General features: G+C 35.7%; 1 protein-coding gene across 2 annotated transcripts in view; it reads left to right on the top strand.

Moving 5' to 3' along the window:
- Positions 1 to 17,821, top strand: part of LOC106082626 (N-glycosylase/DNA lyase) — a 91,406-nt gene that overhangs the window by 28,939 nt on the left and 44,646 nt on the right. For both annotated transcript variants that reach the window (XM_059366986.1, XM_059366984.1), the window contains one exon: positions 12,831 to 12,856. In XM_059366986.1, the coding sequence (XP_059222969.1) occupies positions 12,831 to 12,856 (26 nt within the window). The remainder of the gene's footprint in view (positions 1 to 12,830; positions 12,857 to 17,821) is intronic.

The following is a 17,821-nucleotide window of genomic DNA, read 5'->3' as shown; positions in this document are numbered from 1 at the left end:
GTTGTAAATCTATTCACTTGATATTCAAAGGCAAATTTTTATTTCACTTTTATGAATTTTTAATGTGCGCTAACAAAACCGACAATTATAACTTTTCCATTTTCTTTAAAATCATTTGAATATACATAGGTATGATAGATTGTGAACATTTTCTTGTAAATTATACTTCTATTCGGTTTTTTATTTTGTTCTTTTAAATCTTTTGCCAGGTTTGAAACGATTTGCAACAATTACACTGAGATAAGTTGTTTTTTAGGTCCTCACTCCGACAATTTCACACATAAACTGATTGAATGATTGAGAGTAAGAAAATGAAATAAATTCTGTCTCAATTCTGCCACAAATGTTTGCCAGAAAATATTCTCCATCCGTGAGCGCTGGGTGCGACTGTTGTTTTATTCCATTCGCCGACGCACAGTGGGCCAAATGGCAAAAAAATTGGAAATAAGTCTACAACTTTTTATCTGTTGATTTTAGCCATACAAAATGTTCTAGACATTTGTAGAGGAGGACATAGGCTTTCAGAAAAGTGCTGTTGTTGGTCCATATCTTTAATACAGGGTGAGCTACAGGGTGTGAAAGTTGACCACTTTTGACTTCTCCAAGCTTCTGGGGGCCATAACTTTTGATCTACTCAACCGATTTACATGATTTAGGACTCTAGAGAAAGAGCTTGACAAGATCTAAAAAACTTATGCATAAAGTACCATGCCATCGTGTACTGTTAAGGAGTTATGAATTGTTTAATTTTAAAATATGAAAATTTGGCCTTGGTTTTTTTCAGTGTTTTTTAAATAACTCCGTCAATTTTAAAGCTATAAACTTCATACTTCACACAAATTATGCCAGCATATGTGTGCATAAAATACAAAAGGAATCACGTGAATATCTTTGGCGGTTTAAAAATGGCATCGTTTTCAATATGAAAAATATTTTTTTTGTCAAAAAATTGCAAAATTTTTCAAAAAAGATACTCCCATTTCCTTTAAGTTTTCGCAAACTTTGGCCGTCAAAGCATTATCATTTCTTTCCATTTTCACAAAGTCGAGGTATTAAGAAAAGTTTTAAGTGCTAATTTGGCTAATTTCGATATCAAACAACACCGTTATCTTAAGACCAAAATGGCCAATTTTTTTACTAAACTTCAAAAGTTTCTCACTGGAAAAAAAGTTCCACGGGGATTTTTTCGCTTTTTTTGAACTTAAATGAAAGCTTAAAATGTTCCCAACATTTTAAGGTATGTCTCGCCATATCCTAGCCATAAATGAGATCGTAGCGATCAAAATACTGAAAAAAGTCAATTTTCAAGTAGTGCTATATTCATTGCTAAAAAACAAGTATTACGTCACATTTTATTGCAAAGATGTTAAATAAACTTTTATTTGGTAACACTTCTTCTACAAAACACAAAAAGAATCATGGAAATATCTCTATTCTATTCCATTTTATGGAACCGGCAATAAAAAAGTCAATTTTTCAAAAAAGTCGAATTTCCCAAATTTTGTTTTTGTTGTCCTAATTGCACATGACACACTATAGCCATATTTACGCAACATACCTTATCGTAAAGGAAATTTTCATACCTTTCCAACGATGTATAAAACATTTCTCAACTCGGATTCTATCTACTCTAAAATTCATTTACACTTCATTAAACTCTATATAAAAATGTCTATTTGTGAAATGGAACCTTATATGGGGCCTACACTAAAACATTGATAGATTTGCCCAGGGTTTACAATACAAATGTGTTAGAATAAAAAAAGGTCTCCTGCCAAAGTTTAAAAAAATTGGAATAAAAATATGTGTTTTAGAGCGAAAACACTTCGCATCGGCGTGCGTTTGTATAGTACCTACATCTATTTTTAATGTAAGCTGATGATTTTTGAATAAAAAGTAACCTAGAAATATACCTGCATATATATATATATTTGTGTTAAGATTTGATGCAGACAAATGTTACCTGTTTCGCTATGTCGAATTCCCAGGAAATCCACCGTATCAATGAATGTGAAAAAACCTACCCATAAAAAATTCATTGTCATTTTTTTTAACCAAATTCGAGTCCAGGTAAATAATTATAGAAGAGTAAGTAAAAAGAGGCACTTTGGACCCCTTTTTACGATTGCGTCTGATACCTGAAATGGGTCATTAATTGTGAATATATTGCATAAATATTTGAACAAAATCCAAATTTTCTTCATTATATTTTGTAGAGGCGTAAAGGACATTTATAAGTTATGGAAGTCATACTGAAGTATTCCACTCTTTCGAAAATTGTATGGGACATCAAAAATGATTCCAAATCATACACGGAGTCATTTAAGGAACTTGTTTACACTTTGGACCACATATATGGAATAAGGCTAAATAAAGACGCTTTAGACAAACTTGAAAAATTCTACAAATCATTTGAGAGAAGGTTGCCAGAATGTTCATTCGCAAAAATCAAGTTTTTCAAAATGTATGAGAAGTGGCTGAAATCGGATCTACTTATTGAAATTAAACCGCTGATTCCCGGCCGGCCTAGCAAAGCATACGACGAAGTTACGGAGAAAACCAAAAAGAAAAAACAAGAGGAACTATTGGCGGCACATCCGCCAAATTTAATAAAAGATACGTTCAAAACAGCATTGTTAAAAACACAACCAAAAAATGTTGGACGAATTGTCGATGTTTTACCATTAGCATCTCCGAAAAGGGTAAAGAGAATGGTAGAAAGTATTCCAACTCCAAAATCGACTACAGAATTCACGGAGGAAGATGCACTGGCCCTGATTTTGAACCTAGGCCTCTCAAGAAACAAATACTCAACAATGAGGAAGGCTCTTCGTGAAAAAGGATGGGGTTGTTTACCCTCAAAACATAAATTGTACAACACCAGGACGAAAATGGTGCCATCAAATATATACGTGGACGAATTAAAAGCAAGAGTGAAACTTGCTGATCTTGTTGAAAATACAGCTGTTAGAATTATTTCTAATTTTACTGAAGAACAGTTGAACACATGTAATAATTCCGAAGTGGTTTTGATCAGCAAATGGGGTTGTGATGGATCATCTGGATTTTCCGAATATAAGCAACAAACAGAAATAGATACCAACTTCGCATCAATTTTCATGGCATCATTAGTACCATTGAGAATGAGATTGTACAAGGACCAATCTTCATCATCGAAAGAAAATGCATTTCAAGATATATGGATAAATAGAACACCTGGGTCAAAATATTTATGTCGCCCAATTCGGTTTGAGTATACAAAGGAAGACCGGAACACAACACGATCTTTGGTGAACGAAATAAAGGAAGAAATTGCTGCATTACCCATGATTGTTATAAACCAATTGGGAAGAAATATAAAAGTTTCGTTTCAACTACAACTCACTATGATCGATGGAAAGGTGGCAAACGCATTAACTGGCGTTATGTCCAATTGGAGATGCAATATTTGTGCCAAGAAGAATGGGCAATTCGAGGACAAGTCTGATGAAAATTTAGTAAACGAAAATGCGCTCAATTTCGGTATTTCGCCCCTGCACTGTAGAATTCGATTCATGGAGTATTGTTTGCATTTATCGTATGACCTTAAATATCGGACTAGCCCTGGAAACCGCGATGTCTCTGCTAGAAACAACCAAGATCTTCACAAAATGAGGCAGGAAGAGAAGAATCGAATCCAGTTGGAGTTTAAACAAAAGGGACTTATAATAGATAAACCTCTTTACGGATACGGAAGCACAAATGATGGCAACTCGGCAAGGCGGTTTTTTGAGGACCCCGTATCGACATCTAAAATAACCGGTCTTGATGAACACTTGCTAAGACGATTCAAAGTGATTTTGGCTGTAATCAATAGCAAAAAGATGATAAATTCAACCAAATTTGAAGCTTATAGTAATGACACAAAAAACATTTTATCTGATTTATATTCGTGGAAAGCTTTAACACCGACAGTACATAAAGTCTTACATCATGGCAAGGAAATTGTGGAATACAACATACTTCCGTTAGGAGAACTTACAGAAGAAGCTCAGGAATCCCGTAATAGAGATGTTAAACAGTTCCGGCTTTTCAATACCCGAAAGAGCACCAAATTTAACCAAAATTATGATTTACTTCAATATTTATTGTTATCGTCTGATCCGGTACTATACAGCATCAGAACTAAATGGCTACCAAAAATATGTGACGATATAGATAAGGACGATCCCGATGCCATTCAAATTAAAGAGCTTTTAAATTTTGATACCTTAGATTATTTGGTAGAGAATAAAATCAAATAATACAAAACTAAAATGCTTTTTTATTTTGGGAGTAGCTAATATACATATAAACGCACGCCGATGCGAAGTGTTTTCGCTCTAAAACACATATTTTTATTCCAATTTTTTTAAACTTTGGCAGGAGACCTTTTTTTATTCTAACACATTTGTATTGTAAACCCTGGGCAAATCTATCAATGTTTTAGTGTAGGCCCCATATAAGGTTCCATTTCACAAATAGACATTTTTATATAGAGTTTAATGAAGTGTAAATGAATTTTAGAGTAGATAGAATCCGAGTTGAGAAATGTTTTATACATCGTTGGAAAGGTATGAAAATTTCCTTTACGATAAGGTATGTTGCGTAAATATGGCTATAGTGTGTCATGTGCAATTAGGACAACAAAAACAAAATTTGGGAAATTCGACTTTTTTGAAAAATTGACTTTTTTATTGCCGGTTCCATAAAATGGAATAGAATAGAGATATTTCCATGATTCTTTTTGTGTTTTGTAGAAGAAGTGTTACCAAATAAAAGTTTATTTAACATCTTTGCAATAAAATGTGACGTAATACTTGTTTTTTAGCAATGAATATAGCACTACTTGAAAATTGACTTTTTTCAGTATTTTGATCGCTACGATCTCATTTATGGCTAGGATATGGCGAGACATACCTTAAAATGTTGGGAACATTTTAAGCTTTCATTTAAGTTCAAAAAAAGCGAAAAAATCCCCGTGGAACTTTTTTTCCAGTGAGAAACTTTTGAAGTTTAGTAAAAAAATTGGCCATTTTGGTCTTAAGATAACGGTGTTGTTTGATATCGAAATTAGCCAAATTAGCACTTAAAACTTTTCTTAATACCTCGACTTTGTGAAAATGGAAAGAAATGATAATGCTTTGATGGCCAAAGTTTGCGAAAACTTAAAGGAAATGGGAGTATCTTTTTTGAAAAATTTTGCAATTTTTTGACAAAAAAAATATTTTTCATATTGAAAACGATGCCATTTTTAAACCGCCAAAGATATTCACGTGATTCCTTTTGTATTTTATGCACACATATGCTGGCATAATTTGTGTGAAGTATGAAGTTTATAGCTTTAAAATTGACGGAGTTATTTAAAAAACACTGAAAAAAACCAAGGCCAAATTTTCATATTTTAAAATTAAACAATTCATAACTCCTTAACAGTACACGATGGCATGGTACTTTATGCATAAGTTTTTTAGATCTTGTCAAGCTCTTTCTCTAGAGTCCTAAATCATGTAAATCGGTTGAGTAGATCAAAAGTTATGGCCCCCAGAAGCTTGGAGAAGTCAAAAGTGGTCAACTTTGACACCCTGTAGCTCACCCTGTATTAAAGATATGGACCAACAACAGCACTTTTCTGAAAGCCTATGTCCTCCTCTACAAATGTCTAGAACATTTTGTATGGCTAAAATCAACAGATAAAAAGTTGTAGACTTATTTCCAATTTTTTTGCCATTTGGCCCACTGTGCGACGTAAATAAAATTGAGAAAAGAAAAATAGCCTTCAGTCTAGCACGACAAAAATTGTGTTAATAAACTCAACTGAAATAGAGGTGGTAGGTGCAAGTCGAATTTCTAAAGTACTAAATGATGAAAGTAGAAAAATAAAAAAACTAAATCAAGGAAAATAAAAGCGATAGAACAAAAAAAAATATACTAAAAATAAAAGAATAAACTAGGTTAGGTTAGGTTTAAGTGGCAGTCTGCCACCAGGCTCACTTAGACGTTTTCGTCCATTGTGATACCATACCACAGGAACAGAAGAAGGAAGATGCCTTCTAGATGCCTACCGTTGAACCATCCAGATTGCTTTAAAAAGCCCAATAACTTGCAAATGTTCACATCCGCCAAATCAGATAGGTTCTCAAAAAACTGAGAACCTAAAGTGGAACTCCTTCTGACTGCTAGTGCGGGACACACACACAGAAGGTGTTCTATAGTCTCTTCTTCTTCGATGTCCTCACAGCTTCTGCAAAAGTCGTTGCTGGCAACCTTCAGTCTGTCAGCATGTTTTCCGATTGGACAGTGACCTGTCATGACGGACACAATGACTGAGACGTCTGTTCTAGCCAATGACAGCAAATCAGTAGACCTTTTCAAGTCCAGATTAGGACATATAGTTTTGGAATGCTTACAGTCCCCTCTTTGTGACCATCTGTCATTCGTTATCCTTCGCTAGAGGCATACCCACAGATTCCAGTACTCATGGAATGTATAGGGTACTTCTTAGTCTCGCAAGCTCATCTGCTTTACAATTCCCTGGGATATCTCTGTGGCCCGGCACCCAGAACAGGTGAATTTTGAACTGTTCAGCCATCTCGTCGAGAGATCTGCGACAGTCGAGGCGGTTTTTGTGTTTCGAAATACGTTCTCCAGGGATTTAATGGCTGCCTGGCTGTCTGAGAAGATATTTATGCCAATCGTCGTAATGACATTATATCTTGGCCATTCCACCACTTCCTTAATTGCAAGGATCTCCGCTTGATACACACTGCAGTGGTCGGGTAACCTTTTCGATATGACCAGTTCTAGATCTTTAGAGTACACCCCAAAGCCCACCTGGTCGTTTAGTGTTGGGAGTAGGGTATGGTCTTATCGTCGGCTTCCTGTCCGTTAGGGTGCAAGGAGTTTCCTGTCACTGCACTGACTGATGTTTCAATATTTGGATTTTTACCTATGCTAGTATTACTAATCTTGAGAAAGTTGTTGATGGTTCTCATCATCGGGCCTCTGTTCGTTAGGCTGTGTTGAGTCTCTCGTCACTACACTGGCTGATGTTTTAATATTAGGATCTTTGCTTATCCTAGTCTTCCAAATCTTGAGTAAATGGGCATCTTGGGAGTAGAGTATGGTCTTACCTGTTCGGTTGCCTGTTCCTTAGGGTGTAAAGAGTTTCCTATCACTGCACTACCTGATACTTCAATATTAGGATCTTCACCTATTCTAGTAGTATTCCTAATCTTGAGAAAGTTGTTGCTGGTTCTTATCATCGCGTCCCTGTTCGTTAGGCTGTGTTGAGTCTCTCGTCCCTGTACTGACTGATGTTTTAATATTAGGATATTTGCTTATCCTAGTCTTGCCATTACTGATAAAGTCGGTGATGACCTCGTCGTCGGTTCTCTGTTCGTTAGGTGGTATTGAGTGTCTTGCCATGTCCAGTTGCCAGAATGGATGAAGACGCTCCAGCAAAGAAGTATTTTGAAGGCAAACACGGTGGTACACGCAAACCGGGACGACCAAAGCCCGATGGAAAGAACAAGTGGTGGGAGATACTTCGAAACTTGGTGTCATGGGTTTAAAAAGGTTATTCTTTAGCTATTATCTTTTTGCCAACACTGGTTTAAACTGCAAACGCACGTTTCGTGTTTTGGTTTACTGTTAGACATCTTCACTTTAGTCTATAATTTAACCATGAATCGTCTTACAAATGAACAACGCTTGTGAATTATTGAATTTTATTATCAAAATGCGTGCTCTGTAAAGAAAGCTCATCGCGCGCTTCTTGTGTTCAGCGACAAAGCTCGTTTTTGGCTCAAAGGGTGCGTAAATAAACAGAATTGTCAATTTTGGAGTGAAGATCAGCCAAAAGCATTGCAAGAGCTACCAATGCATCCAGAAAAAGTCACAGTTTGGTGCGGTTTATAGGCTGGTGGCGTCATTGGACGTACTTCTTCAAAGATGATGCGAATCGTAACGTAACTGTGAATGGTGAGCCCTATCGTGAGGTGATATCAAACTTTTTTTGCTCAAAATGCAAGATCTCGACTTGTATGAGATGTTGTAGCAAGAAGACGGTGCCACATGCCACACAGCACACGTAACAACGGACATATTGAGAGGTGAATTCGGTGAAAATTTTATTTCACATTCAGAACCGGTCAATTGGCCGCCTAGATCGTGCGATTTAACGCCTTTAGACTATTTTTTGTGGGGCTATGTTAAAGTTCATGTCTATACAGGCAAGCTCGTTTCAATTGACACATTGGAAGACAACATTGAAACATTTATTCGTGAGATACCGCCTGAAATGTTGGAAAGAGTATGACAAAATTGGACAAAGCAAATGAAGCATTTGAGGCGCAGTCACGGTCAACATTTGCATCAAATAATATTCAAACATAAAATTATATGGACCGTATACCGATTCAAGTTAAGAGATCATACATTTTTCGGAATATGTGTGTTTTTTGTAAACCTTGGTCCCGTAGTGCCGTGCCTTTAGTCTTAGCCAAACTTGTCACGCAGACTTGACCAATTACTCCTCGCGAGCCTCGTAGGAGAAGTTCCATTCACCGAGCATTAAAATGGATTCCGAAGACTGCATAGCACAAACAAGTGCTTTGTAATCCATCACCGCACACATTTGCCGTGGCTTTAATCATCCCAGGCCATGGAAATGTATTTTGAAGGCAAACACGGTGGAAAAATTTCATTGAAATTTTGTCCTAAGGAAAAATTTTATTGTTGTCACCTTTGGAAATACTACAACCGTAATGTCGGTTGTGCTTATTGAGTAATTATCAATTCGTACTTTGTACCGCGGCACATCATTCTTCAAAGATCTTTTAGTTGATTACATTCCAATTTTAGTGGCGCACAAGATAATAAATTTGAATCAACTCTCTAAGTTTGTCAAATTGTTCTAGGCTCCACATTGGTAGAATCATACACTTCTCAGCGTGAACCTTAGAATATTTTTCTATAGGCTATAAAGTTATAAAATAGGAAAATATAATTTTTTTTAGAGCAGTGACGGGCACACTAACCCAGTTAAAAAACTTACTTTTAGGTTTGCAAGGGCAGTACATCTCGAACGATCAACTAAATGAAGTAGCTTTGTGTTTTGACAACAATGCGTCGACTGAAAAAAGTCATACAAAGTTGCTTAGTACACTGTACATGCGTTTCTGGATAAATTCGTCCATTTCCATCGAATAGTCGGCGTATGCCAATCTTTGTAAAATTGATTAAACCAAACAAACGAATGAATGCATGGGGTGAGTGAACATGTGCAGCAGTTCGTCAAACGGCTGGCGGTAGAGCTCAGCTGCATTCAACTTACTCACGGGGCTGTATGTATGCGAATCTGTTTTTTATTCGTCTATCTCTCAGCTTAAGTGCCATATTATTGATTGAGATTTGTTTGCATTTCTATGTTATTCTCCCCCTTAAACGTGCAAAGCCAACAACTCACCTCCCCTTGTTATCACAGTCGTTCTCTTGTGTTTCATAATAAAAGTAAAAGTGTTTAGCTGCGAGGAGAGATGTAGCATTATTTACAACTTTACCCGCTGAGAGCAGCAACGGTGGATTGGTAACCTTATATTGCGCACAATGGGTTTTATGTTAACAAATATTTGCATATTGTTGTCTAGATTTGATGTGGGAGTATTGGTGTCTATTATCCAAAAATAATAATAAGGGCGAATTGGACTTTTGAAAGTGTTAGTTCCTAAGGAATCGTTTTAGTTATCCCCTCAATAATGCATGCGAAATTTATAACACCTTCAGCCATGTAAAATTTTCATACGAATTGCTTAAATACACTTTTCATCTCGGTTCTCAATGAGTTGAACTTGAATCGAACTGCATTCATAGCAAGACAATATCACATGAATATTTTTAGATTAGTTACTTCATTCTTTTTTTTAATATCCTGATCACTTTAATTTACAAAACTTTAAGGCCGTAAATATACAATTTTTAATGGCCAAGGGTTTTATAAAGGCGATTTGTGGTACATATTACGGCCAAACGGCTGAATGGATTTTAATTTTTCTAGATAGGCGACGAATATATATGAAAATTAATATTCCTTAAAGAAAATCCATGAAAATAAGGAATTCGTTTTTAATGAACCAAGCACAGCAAATTGTTGTTGGTTTTTTCCTAAAGCATTCGTTATGGGTGTGAATACAAAGCCATATGTGGGAGCATTAGTTTGGAGAGTAAGAGAAACAAATGGTGCGACAGGAAGAGTATCACCATTTATAAGGTGAATGTGTTGTGGGGGTGTAATATGCGTGGCCCTACTTGATATGTAGGTTTATTCCGTATGGCTCGGCTTCGGCGTGCGAGGCATTTTTGTTGTTGTTGTTTGATGGTAGCTGGGTTTTTAAAAGCGAATTTGGGCTTCATCTTACGATCATGAATGAATTTTAATAAAATTGCCATTAATTGAAAGATATTTTACCAGAGATGTGCAGAATATTTATGAAAATATACATTCCGAAAAGCAAATCCATGAAAATAAGAAATTAATTTTCAATAAAAAAAGAAGAAGCAGAAGCATTGCAAGTTGTTGTAGCTTATTACTTAAGCATCTGTTGTTTGTGTGAATCCAAAGCGCATCTATGGCTTTGGAGATGAGTGGTGAGAGTGCGAGAGATGACTGGTATGTGCGAGAGAAAGAGTATGCTAACAGAGGTCACTATCGGGATGCGGGTGTGTGGTTGTGTGATGTTTGGCCCTACTTGGTGTTCTTTGGAATGGAGGTTAGTCAGTAGCTTAAACTGCGGCTACGGACAATGACGTTTGTGGTTTAATATGTTGGCAACGGCTAAATACAACTTTGGCAACGCACTTATTAAAAATTGAAGTAAACATTAAAACGAGTCAACGTTTCTAATTGTGTGGCCACACTATGAATTTAATGAATGTAATAGTTGGTGGAGAGTTAAAACAAGTATAGAAAAGAGAGTGAAATGTATGGGTCGCATATGTTTTAAGGTAAAAAATTAATATCTTTTTGTATGTTTCCATGTCGGTATAGACTTAGATTTACTCGCAATATTCAGATAGTTTAAAATGATCATGTGACAAAAAAGTACACTTTATATTTCAATATCAGAAAGGGTGTTGTGTGAGGCATTTTCCCGCCACTGAACAATCCAAAACGGCTTGTAGCGCTATATGGGGTCTCGAATGGAAGGCAGAACGAATCTGGCATAAAAATATGAAGTCAAGTATTTGGAAGTCATCCTTTTTCCTTAAACGACCTATAATGAAAATGAGGGTTTTATAAGCAGAGTACGAATCTTACTTCCAAATAAGGATTCAACTTTCTGGGATTTTTACCCAAAATTCACCAACATACATGTAGCCTTACTATGACAATATAGGGCTCAAATTCAAGGTATTTGAGAATAGAGTAGGAATGTAGCATCGGAATTTTGTGCCAACAATCTCAAATTTTTACCCTACTGACGCATACCCTTTATAATACCCACCAACATAGCATAGGGGTATACTAATCTAGTCATTCCATTTGTAGCACCTCGAAATATTGATCTATGACCCCATAAGGTATATATATTCTTGATCGTCTCGAAATTCTAATTCGAACTAGCATTGTCTGTCCGTCCATCCGTCTGTCGAAGTCACGATAGCGGTCGAACGAAGCTACCTTCTTGAAATTTTGCACGGATACTTTATATTGATGTAGGTCAATGGTGATTGCAAATGGACCATATCGGCCACATATTGTTCTGTTACGACTTCCAACAACTTTGCCAAGTAAGGTCCAAATCAGTCAAGAACCTGATATAGCTCCCATATAAACCGATCTCCCGATTTGACTTCTTGAGCCCCTGGAAGCCTCAATTTTCATATGATATGGCTGAAATTTTGTACATGGTGTTCTGTTGTGACTCCCAACAACTGTATAAAGTATGGTTTAAATCGGTCAAGAATATGATATAGCTTCTATATAAACCGATCTCCCGATTTGACTTCTTAAGCCCTTACAAGCGGCGATTTTTATCCGATTTGGCTGAAATTTTGAATATAGTGTTCTACGCCAAGTACGTTCCAATTTGGTCTATAACTATATATAGCTCCCGAAAGTTGTGTATGTGAACAATGTGGATTTTTATTCTGTGCATTGTGGGACACAGGGAAGGCACAAGAGGGCGTGCTTGGGTGGGCTAGTTATCATTATTTCATCTTATTAATTAATTTTATTAATTCTTTATTTTATTTATTAATACTTCTTCAATAAAGAAATATTTAAGTCACAATTGACAGCTTTCGAATATTTTTTTGTACTGGTTAACGTAGTGGGAAATTTGGTGCCAGATTAAGAGAAATGTATTTGCAATCTGATATGAAAATTTCATAACGGCCCACTCCCAAAGAATCCTAAACGGACATTTACACCGATTGGAAGTTCTTTAGAAAAAGAGTACACATTTGATAATAATATTGAGGACCATGTACTTGGTGAGTCGACCGACCCGTAAAACCCCCTAAAAACAAGCGGCACAATATGATACTTAAATAAAAGGTTCTGGAATACGAATCTGATATTTAGTAGATAACAAATAGGCTAAACATATTAAATAATGTGCATCTAAAAAGGATCCATGAGCCTAAATATCTTTGTCATCTAGGCACCATCTTAACTAAACATTGTGAAGAACAATTTATTTTTAAAATCATTTTAGGGTTTATTGACATATCTCCCAATTCTTTTGAAATATCTAAATTACAATTACTTACTTTAATTAATTACTTTCTTGTGTTTTTTTTCCCTACAGGTTTCATTCGTAAAGCCTACTTACATGTAAGTACCAAATTTATCTATTTTATAATTGTTTATACCTTATATGTCTATCAATTCATCCATTATACATCCGTCGAAATCGGTTTAGTGAAACGTTAAATATTCATCTTGTTGGTTTGGTTTATACATAATTTTAAAATAAGCATAGTTGGAACAAGTGAAATTCATTTGCAGCTATGTTATTTCTCCCAAAATTATTTAAGACTTGCATTTTGTGTGTGTTAAGTAATAATACATAAATGAAAGCGAATTTTCGCGGCATCTTATAAATATTATATGAAGAAACTTAATTTGAAAATAACAATGTCTGGAAGGAGTATTGGGCTATATAATTTGTATAGCCTACACCACTACTGTGGTACAGGGTATTATAACTTAGTGCATTTGTTTGTAACCGATCGACTCAGAATCACTTACTGATTGGTTTAAGCTATGTCCGTCTGTCTGTCCATATTAATCTGTGTGCAAACTACAGGTCACAATTTTCGTCCTATCGTCTCAAATTGGTACAGGCGTATGTTTCGGCCTAGAGACCAATCCTATTGAAACTGGAAAAAATCGGTTCAGACTTGGATTTAACTCTCATATATATATTCGTCCGATGTGGACTAATATTGCAATAATGTGGTCATTTGTTAACCGATTCTTTCGAAATTTGGCGGGAAGAATTTTGACTCTTGATATTACTGGTGAACTTCATAGAAATCGGTTCAAATTTAGATATAGCTCTCATATATAAATATATATACACTGTCGAACAAAATAAAGTGCGGTTTTAAATATTTTTAATTTTTTGAATGAAACACATATTTGTTGTTTTAGAATATTTATAAATTATAGCTTTATTTTTAATTCGATTAATATTTTATCTAATAATGAACATAACATTGAACTCTTACTTTATATTTTCTATTTATAATACAAACTATATGGCACATAAGGAATTTCCAGTGACAAAATAAATTAACATTTCTCTAATAAATATTATAAGAAATTAAATAACGTTAAAATTTAGTACAAAGTTGCTTCTGCTTTGTTATTTATGACTTCTCTCAATCTTTTCGAAATTCATAAAGCAAGTTTTTTCAAAGTATTTGTTGGAATTGCCCTCCATTTAATTGCATTTTTTCCCAAATTGTTTGAAGATTTGATTTGGATTCCATCGGTAATTCGTCATATAGGATAGTCTAAAGATGCTCTATGGGGTTTAGATCAGGGCTTTGAGCAGGCCATTCTAATTTCTCAATGTTATTTTCTTCAAAATATTTTTTAGCGACCTTACTCGTGTGCTTGGGGTCGTTGTCTTGTTGAAAGAAAACGCCATTTCCTCCGCACTGCTATTAAGATTTTCTTTCAAAATATTTACATAGTGCTCTTCAGTAATTTTAGAGTCAATTTTTACGAGCCTACCAACTCCTGCAGAGGAAAAACCTCCCCACAACATGAGGCTTCCTCTGCCATGTTTTACAGTATGTCTAAGGTTTTTCGATTCTAGCCTTTGTGTTAGATCACACCACACTCTTTTTGGATTTTTGAAATTTTTCAGTTCATATTTTGATTCGTATTTTTTTCTATTGGCTGCTCGTAGGAGAGGTTTTTTCTTAGCGAAGGCACTTTCTAAACCCTTTTCATTAAGTCTTCTTTGAACAGTTCGAGTCGAAATATTTAATTCTGGTTGTCGTAAAAGAATTTCTTTTTACTAGAATTGCAATATGATCATCCTCAAGCCTCGTGGTCTTACGTTTTCTGCCACATATTTTTTTCAAACTTTTATTAGACTTCCTTATTTTATACAAAGCAATCATTTTTCTGACCCTAGATTCTGATATTTTATATTTGGAACTCAAAGCTTTCAATTTCATCCCGTTTTCGCGATCTTGTACCAAATATCTTTTGGTACAAGATCAAAAGTTATGGTCCATGCTTATTTTCTATATATTTAAGTCATATTGAACGAAAAAGTTAGGTACTTTGCTACAAATTTCAAAATGAAAAGCGAAAAAACTTCCTAAAGAGGTGTCGTAGTACGCTGCGCAATCGGGTTCGGCTATAAAATGAAGGTCTCTTTTCATTGAGCTTAAACTTGAATTAGACAGCACTCAATGGCATGCGAGAAGTTTACCCCTGTTCCATAATGGAATATTCATGCAAAAAATAATGCGTGTTATTCGTTCAATACAAGTGGTGCAAAATAGGGCCTTACGAATGAACCATTTGAATCGGTTGGTTCATGGCTGGTATTGTGTCCACACCGGTGTCTTTTTTCTATCAGTATATATATGGTCCAAATGTAAGATAATAGAGACTGAAACAAGCTCACAGTGGAGCGGGTTCGGTTCAGCTAGTCTAAAATTTAACCAAAGGCCTTATTTTATTGGAATCACTTTAGTACTGTTTTATTTTACATTTGTTAAAATTTTATTTTTCAATAGGTGTTTTTTTTTATAGCTCAAACATCTGGTAGAAATCCTTTATAATATTTCAGTATTTGATAATTAGACCCTTTTTCGATTGATTCGAATTAAAAAAAAATTTCCCATTATTTCATAACCATTTGCCAACACTTGACATAGTGCAAAAAGTTCAGTTTTCGACTGAGGCTTATGTGCCAGTGTGCTCTGCCACATTTGTTTTGTTGGGCCAGTCACGCATTTCAGACACGTGAATTTGGCGACTGCTCCGTTTCTTAACGTTGTGCGCTGCTGTTGATGTTGCTGCTGATGCGATTCGTAGTTGTCGAAGGTAGTCGTAGCCGGTTGTTGTCTCGTTGCTCACTGTACAGTTCGGCGACAATGCATGTCATAACAAAAAACGTTTTGTCTTTCCATGGTTAGATTTTACTTAAAATAAATTACTCATATTTTGAATAGGCTTAATTTCATGGCAGTTCTAATACGTTTAGTCGATTTGGTTACTCAATGTTGATAACTTCTCAGGGTTCCCAAATAAAAAATAGAACTTTGTTGAGTGATTATCAACAATTTCAAATTTATTGATATGATTTTCCTATTTTTCCAGGGACAAACTTCTCATATATTAATAAGTGGTGTACAATAAAAGTTTAAAGCTCAATGATAAGGGAGCTCCTTTTTATAGCCGAGTCCTAACCAGGGCTGCGGAGCAATTTTTGCTAAATGTTATTATCACCGTGGGGCAGAGGTCAGCATGTCCGCCTATGACTCACAGTGAGAGAAAATTGAAAAAAAAGTAGTAAAATATATGCCATTTGAGAAAGGATAGAGCTAACTCCTTGGAATTTGAAATTGTTAAAGCTGAGGTGTTATTGAGATCATTTGCAAAATTTAAAGGCCCTAGGTTGGCCGGGAGTGATCTTGAACAGGAAACTTAGAAGGCTCACAGATGTTGGGTACTGTGTAGACGGGCCGGGTAGAATGGGGCTTGAATCTAAAAAGGTATTAGAATATCTGAGACGACACTTGAGGTCGAGTGCGAGACACTGCTGCCAGAGGCACAGTCTTCGTTTGACGTAACTCTGAGATTGCAATCTGAGAGATCGCGCTATACATAGGGACCAAAGCTAGAGGACAGAGTGGATCTGGGGGCCTACACTGCTGTTACAAATTTCACCGAAATCGGGTAAGAAATGGGGCTTATATGGGTTTTAAACCCTTAATTGGTCGATCGGTCTGTATGGAGGCTATATCTAAATATATATTTCGATCTTTTACTGTTCTAAATTTCAGACCGGTCTATGTGGCAGCAATGTCTAATTATGGTTTGATATGAACTATTTTCGCTTCGGTTATTGGGGGCCCTAGTACAACTCGAAAATAAAAGCGGCTTTTAAAGGCTTAAGTTCCTAAACCCTCCACCATAGGATGGGGGTATACTAATTTCGTCATTCTGTTTGTAACACCTCGAAATATGCGTCTAAGCCCCCATAAAGTATATATATTCTTGATCGTCATGTCATTTTAAGTCAATCTAGCCATGTAGTATCTAAGGAGTAAAGTAAATGCATTTTTAATAAAACTTAGAATGAACTTTAAACAAATATACTTTTTTTACACTTTTTTCTAAAGCAAGCTAAAAGTAACAGCTGATAACTGACAGAAGAAAGAATGCAATTACAGAGCCAGAAGGTGTGAAAAAATTTGTCAACGCCGACTATATGAAAAGTCCGTAATTACTTTTTGGGCAACCATACTTTTTTTTAGTGTAGGTCGGTTGGTATTGTAAATGGGCCAAATCGGTCCATGTTTTGATATAGCTGCCATATAAACCGATCTTGGGTCTTGACTTCTTAAGCCTCTAGAAGGTGCAATTCTTGTCCGATTTTATTGAAATTTTGCACGTAGTGTTTTGGTATCGCTTCCAACAACTACGCTAAGTTTGATTACATCGGTCCATGTTTTGATATAGCTGCCATATAAACCGATCTTGGGTCTTGACTTCTTGAGCCTCTACAAGGCGCAATTCTCATCCGATTTTATTAAAATTTCGCACGTAGTGTTTTGGTAGCACTTGCAAATAATACGCTAAGTATGGTTTAAATCGGTTTATGTTTTGATATAGCTGCCATATAAACCGATCTTGGGTCTTGACTTCTTGAGCCTCTAGAGGGCGCAATTCTCGTCCGATTTTATTAAAATTTCGCACGTAGTGTTTTGGTAGCACTTGCAAATAATACGCTAAGTATGGTTTAAATCGGTTTATGTTTTGATATAGCTGCCATATAAACCGATCTTGGGTCTTGACTTCTTGAGCCTCTAGAGGGCGCAATTCTCGTCCGATTTTATTAAAATTTCGCACTTAGTGTTTTGGTAGCACTTGTAAATAATACGCTAAGTATGGTTTAAATCGGTTTATGTTTTGATATAGCTGTCATATAAACCGATCTTGGGTCTTGACTTCTTTAGCCTCTAGAGGGCGCAATTCTCTTCCGATTTTAACTGAAATTTTGCACGTAGTGTTTTGGTATCACTTCCAACAACTGTGCAAAGT

Source organism: Stomoxys calcitrans, chromosome 4, assembly GCF_963082655.1.
Source record: "Stomoxys calcitrans chromosome 4, idStoCalc2.1, whole genome shotgun sequence".
Lineage (NCBI taxonomy): Eukaryota > Metazoa > Arthropoda > Insecta > Diptera > Muscidae > Stomoxys > Stomoxys calcitrans.
Note: the sequence above shows the minus strand (reverse complement) of the source record. Positions and strands in the feature narration are given on the sequence as shown.